General features: G+C 40.1%; 1 protein-coding gene across 3 annotated transcripts in view; it reads right to left on the bottom strand.

Annotated features, from left to right (window-relative positions):
- Positions 1-16,840, bottom strand: part of KLHL3 (kelch like family member 3) — a 164,118-nt gene that overhangs the window by 83,404 nt on the left and 63,874 nt on the right. For all 3 annotated transcript variants that reach the window (XM_043985377.1, XM_043985376.1, XM_043985375.1), the window contains one exon: positions 1,615-1,724. In XM_043985377.1, coding sequence (XP_043841312.1) covers positions 1,615-1,724 — 110 coding nt within the window. The remainder of the gene's footprint in view (positions 1-1,614; positions 1,725-16,840) is intronic.

The raw sequence follows: 16,840 nt of genomic DNA, 5'->3' as shown, positions 1-16,840 counted from the left end.
GATTGGAGGGAAGGGCCATAAGCCTTTCTATTTAAGAGGGGAGTAGGACCGGCATCTCCTCAAACATCTCGTTCACCTGGTTTGCATTCACTTAGGGTTCCTCCATGACCCTGCACCACTTAGCTCCCCTTTCCCCACTTTTCTTTTGTGTGTTGTCCTCATCCCCCATTAGATTGTGAGCTCCTTAAGGGGGAGTCTTAAGGGACTGTCTTTTTCATATCAGTATCCCCCACACTTAGCACAGTGCCTGGCACATAGTAGACATTTAACAAATGTTTATTAATTATTGACTAGTTACTACATTCTGGAAGCCTCAGAGTAGGAGAGAGGTGGTTGTCCTCATTAAGACCACTGGCACCAACTGCTGCCTTCCTGCTCCCACAGCCCAGATTGTGGCAACACGGAGGATGAACAAAGAGTTGTCCTAAAGTCCCCATTAGGGCCAATGCTGTATAAAACTCATCTATACTTTGGAGGTGGCATCCTTTATTTCTCAAGATCACAAAATAATAACTAGAATCAGAAAAGAAAGTAAGCCATAGCATAAAGGTTACTCCTGGAACAAAGTAGACAGATGCCCAGTAACTGGGAAATAGTTAAAACAAATTGTGGTATATAAATGTAATGGAATATGATTTTACTGTTAAGAAACAATGAACACAATGATTACTGAAGCATGAGAAGACTTCCATGAACAAAATAAAAGTAAACAAAAGCAAAGTAAAATAAACAATATATGTAATGACTATGATAACACAAAGGGAAAGAACAACAAAATACTGAATTCTGTCTGTTTATTACATATGTTATATATAATACATATTGTCACATATTATTAATAGACAATTTATTATTAATTATGGTTGCTGTAGATAGATAGAGAGAGAGAAAGAGATAGATAGATACTATATAATAGGGGCAGCTAGGTGGCACAGTGCATAATACTTATCTTAAGTCTAGCCTCAGACATTTATCAACTATGAGACCCTGAACAAGTCACTTGACCCTGATTTCCTCAGTTTCCCCATCTGTAAAATGAACTGGAGAAGGAGATGGCAAACCACTCCAGTATCTTTGCCAAGAAAACCCCAAATGGGGTCACAAAGAGTTAGACAAGACTAAAAACGACTGAACAAATATTGTACTTATATATGTGTGTGTGTGTGTATATATATATATATAGTATCCACACACACACATATAAATTATACCATATATAACATATGATATATAACAATACAAATATAATTATAACCTAATTATACATATATTGGTATATTGTTATATTATATATTATATGTATATAATTATAATGAGTATTACTAGCCTCAAAAGAGACAGATGCATTTCCTCCTCCTTTCTTTAAAGATGGCAAACTATAGTTATGAAACATTAAATATAATGTTGGACTTGGTACTGAGTTAATTTTGCTAAACAGTTTTAATTTTCTTTTTTTATTATTTGCTACATAAGTGTTGGTTTCAGGAGTAGAGAGACACATTGAGAAATAAAGGAAATGTTAAAACAAAAGATACCAATAAAAATTTTAATTTAAAAAAACAACATTAAGGTCATTCTCCCCATCCCAAACCCTTGCCTGGGGTTACTGTTTACCTTTTCTTCCGAAGATACTGTAAGCTTGTCACTGGATATTAAGCTACACACCTGGTCCAGACTAAGGCTCAGAAATTCTTCCCCCAGCATCACCTCTGGGAAATGCTGCTCTGTTCAAAAAAACAAAGGTCAGAGAATAAAGTTATAATAAATTCTAGCCCTTACACCGACCAAACAGCATGGAGGCATAGTGAAAAATAATTTTGGTTCAGATCCAGGCTCTGACTTCTCTTGCCTTCTCTGGTAATGCTCAAACTATCTTCTTCCCAGGATTGTTATGAGGAAAGTGCCTTATAAACTTTAGAATTCTGTAGAAATGGGAGGTATCATTAGTAGAATAAACAATTAATGGAATTTACCAACTGAGCTATTAAGGAGATGAAAGGATAAATCACTAAAGCTGAAAAGAATTGGAGCTTTCAATTGAACAATGTGGGCATGGCTTTGTATTTAATAGCATAGAAGAAAACAGGACAGAAAGTACCCAGCTTTGATTTTCCTGTGTTCAGTGTAATTAATAATAATAGAGTTTCAGAAAAGTGTCACTGAGACCTTCCTACTTAATTGAATTCAGTGTGTAAACTGGTAGGACTGTAGGCACCTCTCTCTCCATAACTCTCTGAAGCTGCCAGATGATCACAGGAGGCTACAGGAGGAAGTCAAAGGTAGAAATGGGACTGTCTTTCTTTATTCAGAAATGACAAGGGAGACTGGGACAAAGTGAAACATATTCTCCATGACTGCTCACTTTTGAGTGTGGAAGCAAATGGAGAAGCCCCCATTGGTCTCCTGGCCTCCTCACCTCTAAGAAGGCTGCACCTCTCCCAGAAGGGAAAATTCCAGGGCAACCAGCAGGAGCAGCTGTATCTAAGGAAGATACCTACTGTGAAAGGGTAGAAAACACTGTGGACAGGAAAAAGGTGACCACACATTAGATTTTAATAGAAATGGGAGTCATGTACCATTGCCACAATAGAGAAAATACAGACAGCCCTGTGTGAAGGCAGCACTGGAATAAACAAAAGGCTTTGCCTCCTATTAGAGAAGTACTCTGCATGGTGGAATGAATTCTGAATTAAAAATCACAGAACCTGGGACCTAATTTCAACACTCAGTAGCTGGACAGCCATGAACAAGGCATCATCTTGGAGTTGTGGGACAAGCACTGAATTTGGAGTTGGATGCCCTGGTGGCAGATCCTGGCTCTCCTACTTTACTACCAGCGTGACTTTGAGAAAGTTGTTTCTTCTCTTGAGGTCTCAGTCCTAACATCTGTAAAATAAGGGTCACTTTTAGTTCTATATCCTCTGATCTCTTGATGGACATCAATTTCCTTACCTATAAAATGGAGATAATAATACTTGCATTATCTCTTTCACAGGACAGATGTCAACAAACACTCAGCAGTTCAGTGAACTGAAGGCTTAATGAGTAAACAATGTGATAGCATAGCCAAAAAAGCTAATGTGATCTTAGGCTGCACTAAGAGAGGTAAGTGAAAAAGAGAGAGAGGCAAAGTGTTTAGGGTGGGAAGATAGTCTTCCTACTGTACTCTGCCCTAGTCAGAAGGGAGGGCATTGATAACTTAGAGAAGTGTATAGAGAAATCCAAGAAGGACAGTGAAGGGCCTGGAATTACAGTACATAAGGATCAATTACAGGAATGTTTGGAGATAAGAAGCAGGATCACCAAAAATCAGGAATCTCAAAGTCTGTCATACAGAGTATGAATTAGACTTCTGTTTGGTTTCAGGAAGCAGAACTACAATCAATGGGTAGATGATACAAGGAGATAAAATTAGCTTTCTTATAAGGGAAAAACTTCTTACCACCTAGAGCTATGCAAATACAGATGTGCTGCCTTGGAAGTATTACGTTTTTCCTCAGCAGAAATCTTCAGATCTAGGGGGGCTGTTGGGTATAATGTATGAGTATGATTAGATAACCTAGAAGATTGTTCCTAACTCTGAGTGAAATTTTGTGGTTCTGTGAAAACACACCATAAACTGAAAAGTCCTGTACAAATTTGAGGTACAATGATGATGGTGGTGGTGATGATTCTAAGGATACAGAAGTATGTGGAAAAGCCTCCAAGTTGCATGCACTCCTTCAATGTAAAAATTGTAAAAATGAGGGTGTGGCAGGAACAAGAAAAACACAACACTTAAGTAATCTGGGGGCAAAAGCTGAAAAACGAAAGTGGTTATTTCGAAGGGAAGGTATCACTCCAGTTCTACAGATACTTTGTGCATAAAAACCAAAAGTGAAGCCTTCTCTGCCACTGACCATCTTGGCATTCCCAGCACATCTTGTTTTGAATTTTTTTAAAAATCAGAAATTTAATCACTCTTTTAATGTGAATCGTGGTCCCACCAAAACCGTACTCACAAGGGCCAGGTTCAATCCTGGTGGCTTTCTAAGAAGGGTTATTTTATCTTTGGCTTATTGCTCCTAGGCAAAGTTTATTTTGGTAAAATCCTACAAATGTGCTCAAGTCTAGGTTTATAAAGATGTAACTAAAAGGAGTATCCAGTTCCTGTACAGCACTCAAGGTAAAAAGCCTTCATTTCACTCCACAGAAAATGCATTCGGCACTTAAAGAACACAGGAACCCATAAACAGATACAGAAAACCACATGTATTCATTCCTTGGATGGAAGGGCCAGTTGTAAAGAGCTCTCTCTTTATTGGTGATCAGTTGTGAGGGATGGGCAATATTGGTGAAAACCTGGACATCCCCCAAACCCTTGGAGAACCCTTGGAAAATTGTGAAATATGACCTACTTGGATTTCAGGCAATGGGGAAGAGAGGGGGAGGCACTAGGACAGTCAATGTCACACATACCGTATATAGAATAGTTTTTCCAAAAGAAACTGAACTTGGGTTTGCTACTGAGACAACACTCCAACATTCTGAAAAATCTTAGCTCTCTCACAGGGTCCTACACAATCTCTCCTGATTGACAGTGTACACTATGATATGGACACCACCCAACCTACAAAAAAAGCAAACACATTTTGGGGCTGTTACAGGGGCAATCTCCTCCCCATTAGTCAGACCTGCACCATCTGAAAAAGTTATTGTTTAAAAAGGAAAAAAAGCCATTATCAGAGACTGTGCACATATAAAGACTTCCCTACCCCTCCATCCCACCCGTCCACTCTATGCACAAGTTTACCCAACCTGGAACACAGGTTGAGTCTGTTCTATGAATAAGAAAATGGTAAGAAAGAAAAACATACAGACAGTCATTTCTCTTAGAGAGCATACAAAAGGGAGATTTCCAACAAGAATTGATCTTCCCTAGAATCCTGGCCAATTAAATTACCTTGAGGGCATCTGCTCCGTGTCCTTGAGATCAAGGGGACAACTGACATGCCAATACTCTCCACAGGAAAGTGTCCTTCAGATGCTCCCTTCTCTCACATTCTATATATATAAACTCATCAAACAGATCAGGGAATCCCCAATTAATCCCCTTTACAGTGTCAAAATCTCTTAGAAGTTTCTCATATTTTCTGTGGGTACAAAAATGATTCTTTACTCCCCAGTTAGCCGCTCTAGTTCATTATAAAGGCAGCAACTAAGTGGCATTGTGTATAGATCCCTGGGCCTGGACGCAAGAAGACCTTAAATTCAAATTTAGCTGGGGCAGCTAGGTGGTACAGTGGATGGAGCACCGTCCCTGGAGTCAGGAGGACCTGAGTTCAAATCTGACCTCGGACACTTGACACTTACTAGCTGTATGACCCTGGGCAAGTCACTTGACCCCAACTGCCACACCAAAAAATAAATAAATAAATAAATTCAAATTTAGCCTCTGATGCTTACTAGCATGACCCTAGACAAGTCACTTATTTCACCTCTGTCTTCCTCCATTTCCTCAACTGTAAAGTATGGATCATAACATCACCTACCTCACATGATTGCTGTGAGCATCAAATGAGGTAATACTTGTCAAGCACACAGCACAATGCTTATTTCCTTCCTACTAGAGGCACAGTTGAGACTTTCTTCTTTATACTTTCAGTCCACAAACTATGCCACCATGTGCAAATAATACCAGGCACATATATCCCAATAACTCTTTAAGGCCCCCAGCATCGCATGACATGGAGACAAGGCAAGTCTACAAAGGGATTAGTAACATGCTCGGGTACCTTCCTCTACTCCCACTAAAGACATTAACAAAGTAAAAGACTAATAAAGAGAAGTGACAAACTAGGAAAAAGGAAAGAAGGAGGGAAAATAGACAATTAGATGTTAAAATAGCAAATTTAGACATTAAAATAACTGTCTTGTCAGTGTAGTTGAAAAGGGCCTCAGGAGACCCATATTCAATTTTCCACTACATCCTAGAAGAAGGTAACTTCCCGGAGGGTCTTTCTAGTGCCAAGAAAAGTACTTAGAGCACGGTAATAGAATGAATGAATGGAAGAATAAAAGAATGAAAAACATGCATTAGGTACTTTATATGTGCAAGGCACTATGCTAAAGACTTTGCTAAATGCTTATTGAATTGGATTGGATTGCCATAAATTCATTATGTGATCTTAGAAAGTCACAACTTTAACAGGGAGCTCATTACTTCCTGAGAAAGGTCATTTCTTTTTTCAGATGGCTCTAAACATCAGAGTTATTCTTCATACCAAACTGAAATTTGCCTCCCTCTAACTTTCTCTAATTGGTGTTATTTCAGCTCTCTGAGATTGTACAGAATGCTTCATCCTTCATTCCATGTAACAAGATGGAGGGATTCTTTCCTAGGTGAGGTAAACCCATTCAAGGCCTAGAGGCAAGAACCTGTACTAGGTAACCTCTTGCAGCCCACAGCACTGGGGGGTTTTTTGTTCTTTTTAAATAACAGTTCATCTGGTGGGCAGCACTAACAGCAAGGGAAAAGCAAAAGGCAGCAGGTAACTTTTGTGAGTCGGTCACCTGCCCACACTAGACGGAACACAGTATTTAGCATTTGTCCACAAGCCAGGTTTATTCTCAGAGAAGATCCATTCTTCAGATGAACCCACACTGCTCTCCATTTGGTGAGTCAGCTGAACACACCAGGAAAACATACCCCTGGCCCTAGAGCTGAATTTGGCATTCTGTGTTTACCAGCTTCGTGACTAAGGAAATGACATTTGAAAGAGGAGTAGGAGAAGGTGGTAGTGACATCTTTTTCAAATTTTCATAGTTCACAGTTGAAGGCAGATGAGTTCAGAGACTTGGAAAAAGAACAGAGCTGGAGTCACAGGCTTATATTCCAGACAACTCATTAAGCAACAAGAGCCACGGATAATCCCTAAAGATATGACATGTGGGAGCTTCCTCATGCCTCCTACACATTCTTGTCTCTCACCCATGGCAGATTCATCCTCTCTCCTTTGCTTATACTTCTCCTCCCATATGTAACCTCTCTCTCTGAAATCTCATAAGAAAATTCTGTTTCCTCTCAAGAGGTTCACCCAGGAAGTACCCACAGGACTACCGAGGGTCCAGTGAGGAAAAGAGGTTGGATATTTGCAAGTACCCAGGAAGCTGGGGCTGAGATCACAGCCTTACTGAAGAGTTGGTTGGCATGGACTAAGTACAGAATAAATTCCTTAGGACAGAGCTTGGTGTTAGCAGCCAAGGAGGCACAGTCTTTCCTACAAAGATGGAAATTTATTTCCTGTCCCTCTTTTCTCATCCACAGCACAGAACAAAGTAAAACACATTTGTCTTTTCCAGAAATCAAGAATGATGATCTACAAGATGCTACAGCATCAATTATCACTTTTAACTTCATTAAACTAGAGCACTACAGATCCATAATGTGTAGGAGAGACTGGGTAGGACATGTACTGACCCCAACACATCTCCTAGAAATTGGTCTATTAAAAATAAATCCCTAGATACAAAACAAATGGATAAATACCATTAGCAGTTCTGTGTGGCATTAACTAAAGCCAGGAAGAAATGATAAGAAGAGAAAGTCCATTCAAAATAATTAGAAAATCCATAAAACTTCTGGGAATTAAACCATTCAGGCACAAGTAAGATTTATATAACTTCAAAATGCTCTTTACAGACATAAAGGAAAATTCAAATAAGATAAGTGCTCATGACTAGACTGTATAAACATCATCAATCCACTTAAGACTTTTAAGAATGAGACAAACGGGGGCGGCTAGGTGGCGCAGTAGATAAAGTACCGGCCCTGGATTCAGGAGTACCTGAGTTCAAATCCGACCTCAGACACTTGACACTTACTAGCTGTGTGACCCTGGGCAAGTCACTTAACCTTCATTGCCCAGCCAAAAGAAAACAAAAGAATGAGACAAACAATAACAAAATTTATTTGGAGGACCAAACGGTCTAGAATCATAAGCAAAACAATGAAAAAAGAAAGGAAAAAAACTGAATTATCAGACTTCAAACTATGTTACAAGAATCATCAAAAACTATTCAGTACTGCTTTACAAAACAGAAGAGTAGATTAGTGGAAATGACTAGATACACAAGAACCAAAAGTACTTAAAAATGTTTATTTGTTTGATAAAACCAAGATAATAAATTACTGGCAGAACTTCCTGGCTAACCAGAACTTCTGGAGAAACTGGAAAATAGCCTGGCAGAAACTAAGTTTATATAAGCAACCTATACCATACTTCACAATAAGCTTCAAATCACAAGCATTTGTAGCTTATAAGCATAAATATAAAAGCTCACATCGTAAATTAAAGAAGAATGTGAAAAGGCACTTTCACAGCAATAGCTGGGGGAAATAGAACAGAAAACACAAACAAGACAATTTTGAAAGTAACAGTGAATTGATCTTATACACCTTTAAAAAAGCAAAGTGTCTGGATTCAGGAGGACCTGAGTTCAAATCCAGCCTCAGACACTTGAAACTTACTAGCTGTGTGACCTTGGGCAAGTCATTTAACTCTCACTGCCCCAGCCCCCCCCCAAAAAAAAGTAAAGTGTAAATAATAGATTTATAGATTCCTATATATAGCTATCTTTTTTCCTGTTTTCCTGTGTATATGTAAATGCTAGGGTTTTTCCCCCTTTTGGTTGCTTGATAACCACAGATAGAATTTTTTAAATGGTTGCAGCATAGTAAGAGGTGATTTATAAAAGAATTATAAAAGATTTATAAACTTATATATTTATAATTTATAAAAGGATTATAAAAGAAAAAATATAATTTCAATCACATAAAATCAAGAACTTGTGCACAAATAAAAGTAATAAAGATAGAAAAAGTGAAATTTCTGAGTGGAAAAAATCATTTTACTAAATATCACTAATGACTTTACATCTAATGTATGCATTTATATTTATATATATTAGAAATTAACACAAATATGCAAGACCAAGAGCCATTTCCCAAGAAATAAATGGCAAAAAAATACAATTTTCCAAAGAGTTGCAAACTACACATTACATATGAAAACATGCCCTATATCATTAATTACTAAGAATAATGCAAATTAAAATAGTTAAGGATTTCAGCTCACCGCATGTGAATTGGCAAATGACAAAAAATAGGATTGGTTAGGCTATAGATGCTGCTAAAGAGAAGGAAATGTACCACTCTTTCTTCTCTGAAGTAGGGAAGTATGGCTATGGAACACTGCACATTCTGTCAAATTCTGTGTGTTTGGCTGACTTTGCTGAAATATTTTCCTCTCTCTTTTATTCCTTTGAAGAAAGGGGGGAGGGGAGAGGTTGGCTCTCTGGGGACGGGTAAAGGAGGAATATATAAAAACAAAAAAATCTTTTTTATTAGTAAGCATACAAAACCTATTGACAGTTATGAGAAGAGAAGCACACAAATACACTGTTGATAGAATTAGGAATTGGTCCAATTATTCTGGATATATTTGGAATTATGCAATTAAAAGTGACTAAATTGTTCATATCCTTTGACACTACAACTAGGCATATCCCCCAAGGAAGTAAAAGACAGAAATAGATGTGAGATATAGATATATATAGATAAAGAGATATAGATATATAGATATAGATGTAGATGGATAGATACACACACACACACACACACACACAGAGGCATCTAGTTAGTTCAGTGGATAAAGCACTAAACATGAAGTCTGATAGACCTAAGTTCAATCCAGCCTCAGACACTCCAAGTCACCTGTCTGCCTTAGTTTCCTCATCTGAAAAATGGTGACAATAATAGCAGCTACTTCCCAGAGTTGTATGAAGATCAAATGAAATAATATTTTTAAATCATTAAACAAACCTTAAATGATATGTTAAAGTTAGTTACCATTATCATTAATAATAATGAAAGCATTTTTGTGAGGACAGCAAAGCATTGTAAACAAAGTAGGTGCCTCTCAGTTGGGAATGATTGAAAGATTGGGAACTATTATATGTGAATATAATGAAATATTTTTGTGCAATGGAAATGAGGAATATTAGGAACTCAGAGAAACATGGGAATAGTATGAACTGGTGCAAAGTGAAAGAAGCAAAACCAAAAGAACAATATACACAATGAATATAACATTCATTAAAAGATCACTTAAGGGAAGCCAAACTGAGCAACTGAAAAAGCAGTAATTGTCCCAAAGAATGGATTATGAAACATACACCACTTTGCATGTGCTGTTTTGCCTCATTTCAACTCCATAGAGCAAGAGGCCCTATACCAAGTACCCCCATTAGGTTGTAAGTTCCTTGAGGGAAGATGCTGTCTTTTTATTAATTGTGCCCAGCATATAATAGGTACTTAACAAATGTTCATTGAATTGAACTGGGGATACCATTATCCTCTCGGCAAAGAGGGACCCATGAGGACAGAAGAAGCGGGAACTATATCCAGGTTTTTTGCTCATCTCTTTTTCTTAATTTCAGAGGAGGGTTCAATTTGGAATGGGATGGAAAAGTGTAGTATATCCAGAAACAAAGACATTAATAAAACTTATTTTTAAAAGATAATCATTCCTGCTACTCAAATTGTTTGGCGGTCCTTTACTTTCTCATTCAAAAAGTCATTTGTTCTGGGGCAGGTAGGTGGTGCAGTGGATAAAGCACCGGCCCTGGATTCAGAAGAACCTGAGTTCAAATCCTGCCTCAGACACTTGACACTAGCTGTGTGACCCTGGGCAAGTCACTTGACCCTCATTGACCCGCAAAAAAAAAAAAAAAAGGCATTTGTTCTGCCTGGGCCTCAACTTCCCCATCTGTAAAACAAGGGGGTCTTTAAGGAGATCACACTAAGTCTAGTAGTCACACACAGATAATTAAAATCATTTTGTCTAATCCCCTCTTTTTACAGAGGGAGATCATGAAACCCAGGGAGACTAAGGGAACAGTGAGCATTGGATTTGGAGTTTCTGAAACCTAGACTCTAATTCCACCTTTGCATCTTAATAGCTATATAACTACCAGCAAGTTACAACTGCCAGAGCCTCAATTTTCTAGTATTTCCCTCCAAGTATTGATGTAAGAATCAAATGAGAAAATAAATGTCCTTTGTAAAACTTACAGGAGTGTATGCACATATCAGTTGTTGTAATCATTAACATTATTATTATCTGACTTGCCCAAAGACAACACTGTGCAGTGGCTTTGGCATTGGAGGATCCGGGTTAGCCCACTTCCCGTGCCACTCACTGCCGGGGGGGGTAGAAGGGGGCAGGCATGTCACTTCTCAGGGCCTGGTCCCACATCTATAAAATGAGGGAATTGGGTTAAATGAATTCTAGAGTTACTTGCAACTCTAAATCTATGACAATACAAGCTGATATGAGGATGGAGGCTCCTGCCTCTAAACCCTGTGTTCTTTCCTCTAAACCACCAGACCTCTTCACTAAGACTAGAAGAGTGAAAAGGGGGACATGGGAATCCATATAACTAGGGTGGCTGCTTATCTCTGTTCCAGTTGATTCCAAAGTCATAATGTAAATAATTAGTGTTTGAGTTCAAAGCCTTAATGAGGGTAACACAATTCTTACATCTGCTCCTATCCATCTGGACAAGAAACTGTGGTTAGTGTATACAGACGAGGAAGAAGCAAAACTGAGCACACAACACCTGTGGTAGAGGGACGAGGAAACCCCAGCCCATAGAGAGACCCTGGCTTCATTCTTTTGGGAAAGGCAGACTTTAATTTAGGCCCTTTTCTGGGTATGAAATGCACCCCCCTTCCAGGGCAGCCAGTCTAGAATGAGCTGATAATTGTTTGAACACACGAAACATATACCAGAAAGGCACCTTAGGATCCAAGGCAAGAGCAACTGCTTAGGAACAACAGTGGGGATAGGGGTGGAGGCAAATACAGACACCATTTATTCATCTGACAAATATTTATTAATTAAACACCTACTATTTGCAAAACACCTTGCCACACAATGGGGGAAAACACAAAATCTAGATAAGATTTAACCCTTACCTTCACTAACCTTTTATACTGGCAGAAGAATAAGACATAATTCAGAATATTGTTAATAATGGTAATAATAACTAACATTTATCTTGCACTTTAGGGTTTGCGAAGCATTTTAAACATAGTTTCATTTGATTTAATAAACTGCAGAGAGATGTGAACAGGTCCAAGGTAAGAAAGTCGTCACTGCCCCATTGATATCGATGAAGGACATTCCAGGGAGAACCAGCCACATAACTGCTTCTAACAAAAATATAAAAACTGTTCTCCCAAAAGGACTTTCTCCAGTGAGCTTTCTATAGTAGAGTCAACGTGGATAGAACCCAGTATTGCAATGATCCTACTGACCTAATATTATAAGGGACTGCTACCTTATTGTTTTTGTGATATAGCAACATCAAAGTTTTTACATTTTTTTATATATCTGCGTTGGTAATAGGGAAACAGGTGCAGAAAGGGGACAGCTGACAGACTTCCCTGACCTGCAGGGACCTGGATTTCATATTTCACATCCTCTCTCCCTACTTGGATCCTATAATCTCTAAGGCCACAGGCTTGCCAGAATAGAAATTAGATCTCTCCACTGATTAAGAATTCCTTGAGGGGTAAAGACTCTCCTCCAGAATTCTTGAATGAAAGAGTCTTGTCTGGCAGAGAAACAAAAGCAAAGCAAATGAAACAACTTCACAGAAAATGTTTTAGAAAATTCCAAACAACCCTGGAATCTCCCCATGACCCAATTTGCCAAGGGCAGGAAGAGCACACACTCTTAACTGTTCATTCTCTAGGCTGCTGTCAGATTTCTTTTCTTTTTTTCTTTTTCTTTTTCTTTTTTTTTTGTAGGGCAATGGGGGTTAAGTGACTTGCCCAGGGTCACACAGCTAGTAAGTGTCAAGTGTCTGAGGCCAGATTTGAACTCAGGTACTCCTGAATCCAGGTTCCGTGCTTCATCCACTGAGCCACCTCGCTGCCCCCACCCACACCTGCTGTCAGATTTCAATGAAGATTTCAGTCATCAAATCATTCCATTCCTGTCAGTCCATGGTTCTTAGTCCCTTCATTACGTCAGTCCCAGAAGTAGACAGCAGGAACCTACTTGTCCTCTTGTCCAGAGGGGTCTCTATTACAGGTCAGTGTCTCTATATATCTCTACACCTAGCCCATTCTGGACATGGTGTGGAGAGGAATTTCTCCCCTTGGATTAAACATCTCGAGAAATGGTTATTCTACACCCTCTCAATTCACCACAACATCAGGAAATCTAGAATTGTAAAGTTCTTCCACAGAGCTAACCTCCATCCATGCTACTGATGCTCCTCTTAATCCATTCCAAGGGAAGGTAGTATTTCACCATCCTTCAGAGCCAACAGAGAATAAGACTAAGCAGGCATTTACCACATGAGTTAGCATCAGTCTCTGACCTATACTCCCTACAAACACACCCTTCTCCTTCACTGTTCCCCCTGTTCATGTTCCCAATGGAGACCGGCTTTTTCTCCCTGACACTGGACTGTTATACCAGAGCTGCCCAGCAGTCAGTGCTATTGAGTCAGATCTGACCTTTCTTAAAGAACCCACAGAAAGGAAGTTTTCTTGCAACCCAGCAACAACAAATTAATTTCTGGATAGCAAAAGCAAGAGAACGTGCTTTTCCCCACGGCCACAAGTACCAACTAAAGTGTCTAGTACTCCGGCTTTCCTTGTTTTCTTAAGTTGAAACACACAGGAAGGTGAATGTGAGAGACATAAAGACAGCAGCAATTGGGGGTAGGGGGAGAGAGGGAAAAGGGGTCACCATAGGGCTGGACTTGGTCTTTATGAATAGGGAGGAAGGTAGAAGCCACAGACCAACCCTTACTGATATATGCAAGGTCCAAGTGACAGCTGGGACTCTTATTCACCATCACTTAATGATGACATTCCCTGGCTTTTCTAAAAAGCTCAGCTACTGCTAAGCAAGCTAGTGAAGTCCCCCCGGGTTGGCTAGCCAGCCTGTGGCTGGAGGGTGTCGGCTCTGCCTGGCAGACTGATGTAAACAACATGTCCCAGGAATTTTAATTGCCGTTTTATTAATGGCCACTCCATTACCATCACACAGAATGGGCTCTGCCAGGGCAGGGGCACCTCCTAATCACCAGCCAACAAAATCCACATAAACCCAGTCCCTTGCCTCAGAGGTTAAAGATTAAACAGGACCTTGGAAACAAGGATAATGAGATATTGCAGCCTGGCCTAATCCTACAAGGCGACTTAGAAGAAAAACTGGGATCCATTTCCCTGCCCCAGCCAGAACCACAGAGACCGTGTGAGGAGCTGCCTTCCAGATCTGGAGGAGAACACAAGGAGAGAGGACCAGAGCTTTAAGCTGCTAATGGTTAAAAGGGCACTCCCAGAAATAGCTATTATATAGCAAGTAATGATGTCCAGAAAAAGAACAGAGGGAGTTGAGGAGAAAGAGGAAAGAAGCCCTAACTTTGAGGCTTAAAGAGACTTTGGAAGGCATCTAGTCCAATCCTCTCTCTCTTTTCTTTTTTTTAAGTGAGGCAACTGGGGTTAAGTGACTTGCCCAAGGTCACACAGCTAGAAAGTGTTAAATGTCTGAGGCTGGATCTGAACTCAGGTACTCCTGACTCCAGGGCCGATGCTCTATCCACTGTGCCACCTAGCTGCCCCTCCAATCCTCTCATTTTACAGAAGTCCAGAGAGTTGAGGCAATAAGATCACAAAGATGGGATTTGAATTCACTTCCTCTTATTCCAAAACCAGGGTTCTTTCCACTATACTAACTACCTCTAAGAGAAGGAGAGAGGGGAGAGAGTGGGGGGAAGTAGAGGGCTGATGTCCCCAAACAGGAAGCCAAAAAACAAAAAAACAAAAACAAAACAACAACAAAAAAAACCCACAAATGCTGGAAGAGGAAACCACAGCAATTCTACCTTCAACCCAGGAGGAACTGGAGGCTCATCACAACTGAGAGGGAAAAGAAAAAGGGAACTGAGGGGGCCTAGGCCAGCCTGGGCTTATTGGTCTCCAACCTGTGGAACTGTCTGCTTGTTAAGAAAGTTCAACTAATGGAAACAAGTCAGAAGCCTTGGTCCTTTCACCTGGCATATAACTAGGCTTCCAGTGACTGGGTCGGTCCTCTCCAAGGTGCCTCCACAGTTCTAAGTGTTTTGCCTGAAATCAGGCAATCAAGTAATGCCTTTCAATACTGTGCTCAGTTTCCCTGGAGCAGAGTAAGGATCCCTGGTATGGCCCCTGGTTCAATGATGCATGTGCTAATAAAGATGTTCACAAGATGATTGTCCCAGATTAGGAATGCTTTCCTAGCCACCAGCCCATGTGACTCAGATAATGTGGGTAAATGTCTTTACTTCAGGTACACAGCAAAACAAGCAGAGGACCGACTGACTGCCTTCTCAGCCTAGTTCAGTCACCCTAGCTGGACACATGATATAGAATCCCATCCCCATCAATGAAAGATCAGCACTCACTGGCATTCGGGGATGGACAAGACAACTTTTCTTTAAAAACAAAATCTACCAAAGACGCCATTGTTTATGGTAAATGCAGTCTAGGAAAGAAAGATTTCATCCTACAGGCACAGGGACAACCAAGGCCCTGGACCCTAAAGAGGTTGCCTCAAGGTCTTCACACTCTATTGATCAAGCCTGAGAAAACCAAGGAAGAGTGAAACAGGCAGCTAAATGGCTGTTTGGGAAGGAACATGGATTGGAGGTGGGGAGTGGGGAGGGAAACCTAGCAGAAACATTCCCAAACCCCCATTTTTTATTTAAAATTTCACTGACATATTTTTTCTATCGTTTTCATTTCAAATCCTTCTTCTTCTTCCTAATCCTCAAGCCATTCTCTGAAACAAAGGATAAAAATGAAAGAGAAAAAAAGTTCAGGAAAACTAACCAAAACATAAACTGAGTCTGAGAGAATATTTAATGTTCTACAGCCATGGTCCCCACCTGTGCAAAAGAGGGAGGGAGGGAGGGAGAGAGGCACATTTTCTCATTTTTTTTCTCAGGGCCAAGCTTGGTCATTATAATTACACAATGTTCCAAACCTCAATTCTACTAAAGAATGACTCAAGGCTCTGACCCTTCCTAAATGGTTGTCCCACCAAATGCCTAAATTTTTACTACGTTTTTTCTGGCCAGCATGGACAAAATTCCCAGCAATGAAAGCAGAGGAAGCATCAATTAAACCTGGACGCTGAAAACATCTCTTCCTCTGAAGAGTCACTGACTTATGAGACCAGTTCACTCTGACGACTCCTGGTGCCCAGACTGCATTTGCACACACATGAGAACAACCAATGGGCACAGATCATCCAATGCACTGGCACTGTCTACTGACATGTCACCCAGTGACTAAATGAACAGAGAGGCCACGACCCAACAGCTCAACCAGAAGGCTTTCTAGAGTGGGGGTTTCTTGAAAAGCAAAACCTTAGGAATGGGGCAGCCAGGTGGCACAGTGGATAAAGCACTGGCCCTGGATTCAGGAGGACCTGAGTTCAAATTCAGCCCCAGACACTTGACATTTACTAGCTGTATGACCTTGGGCAAGTCACTTAACCCTCATTGCCCTGTCCCCCCCCCAAAAAAAACAAAAACAAAAACAAAAACCTTAGGAATGCTCTGGAGGTATAACAAGATTGATTTCCTCCCCCACCAACCCTTGGAGCTAGGAGACATTGATTTGTAGATAAGAAAAGGAAGGTCTGGAGCCCAAATCACACTGGTAATAAATAAAACAGATAGGATTTGAACCCACCTTCTCTAACTCCAAACCCAAATGCTCTTTCCACTATAC

Source organism: Dromiciops gliroides, chromosome 2 (genome assembly GCF_019393635.1).
Source record: "Dromiciops gliroides isolate mDroGli1 chromosome 2, mDroGli1.pri, whole genome shotgun sequence".
Taxonomy (NCBI): Eukaryota; Metazoa; Chordata; class Mammalia; order Microbiotheria; family Microbiotheriidae; genus Dromiciops; species Dromiciops gliroides.
This window is presented reverse-complemented; position numbering and strand designations above follow the sequence as displayed.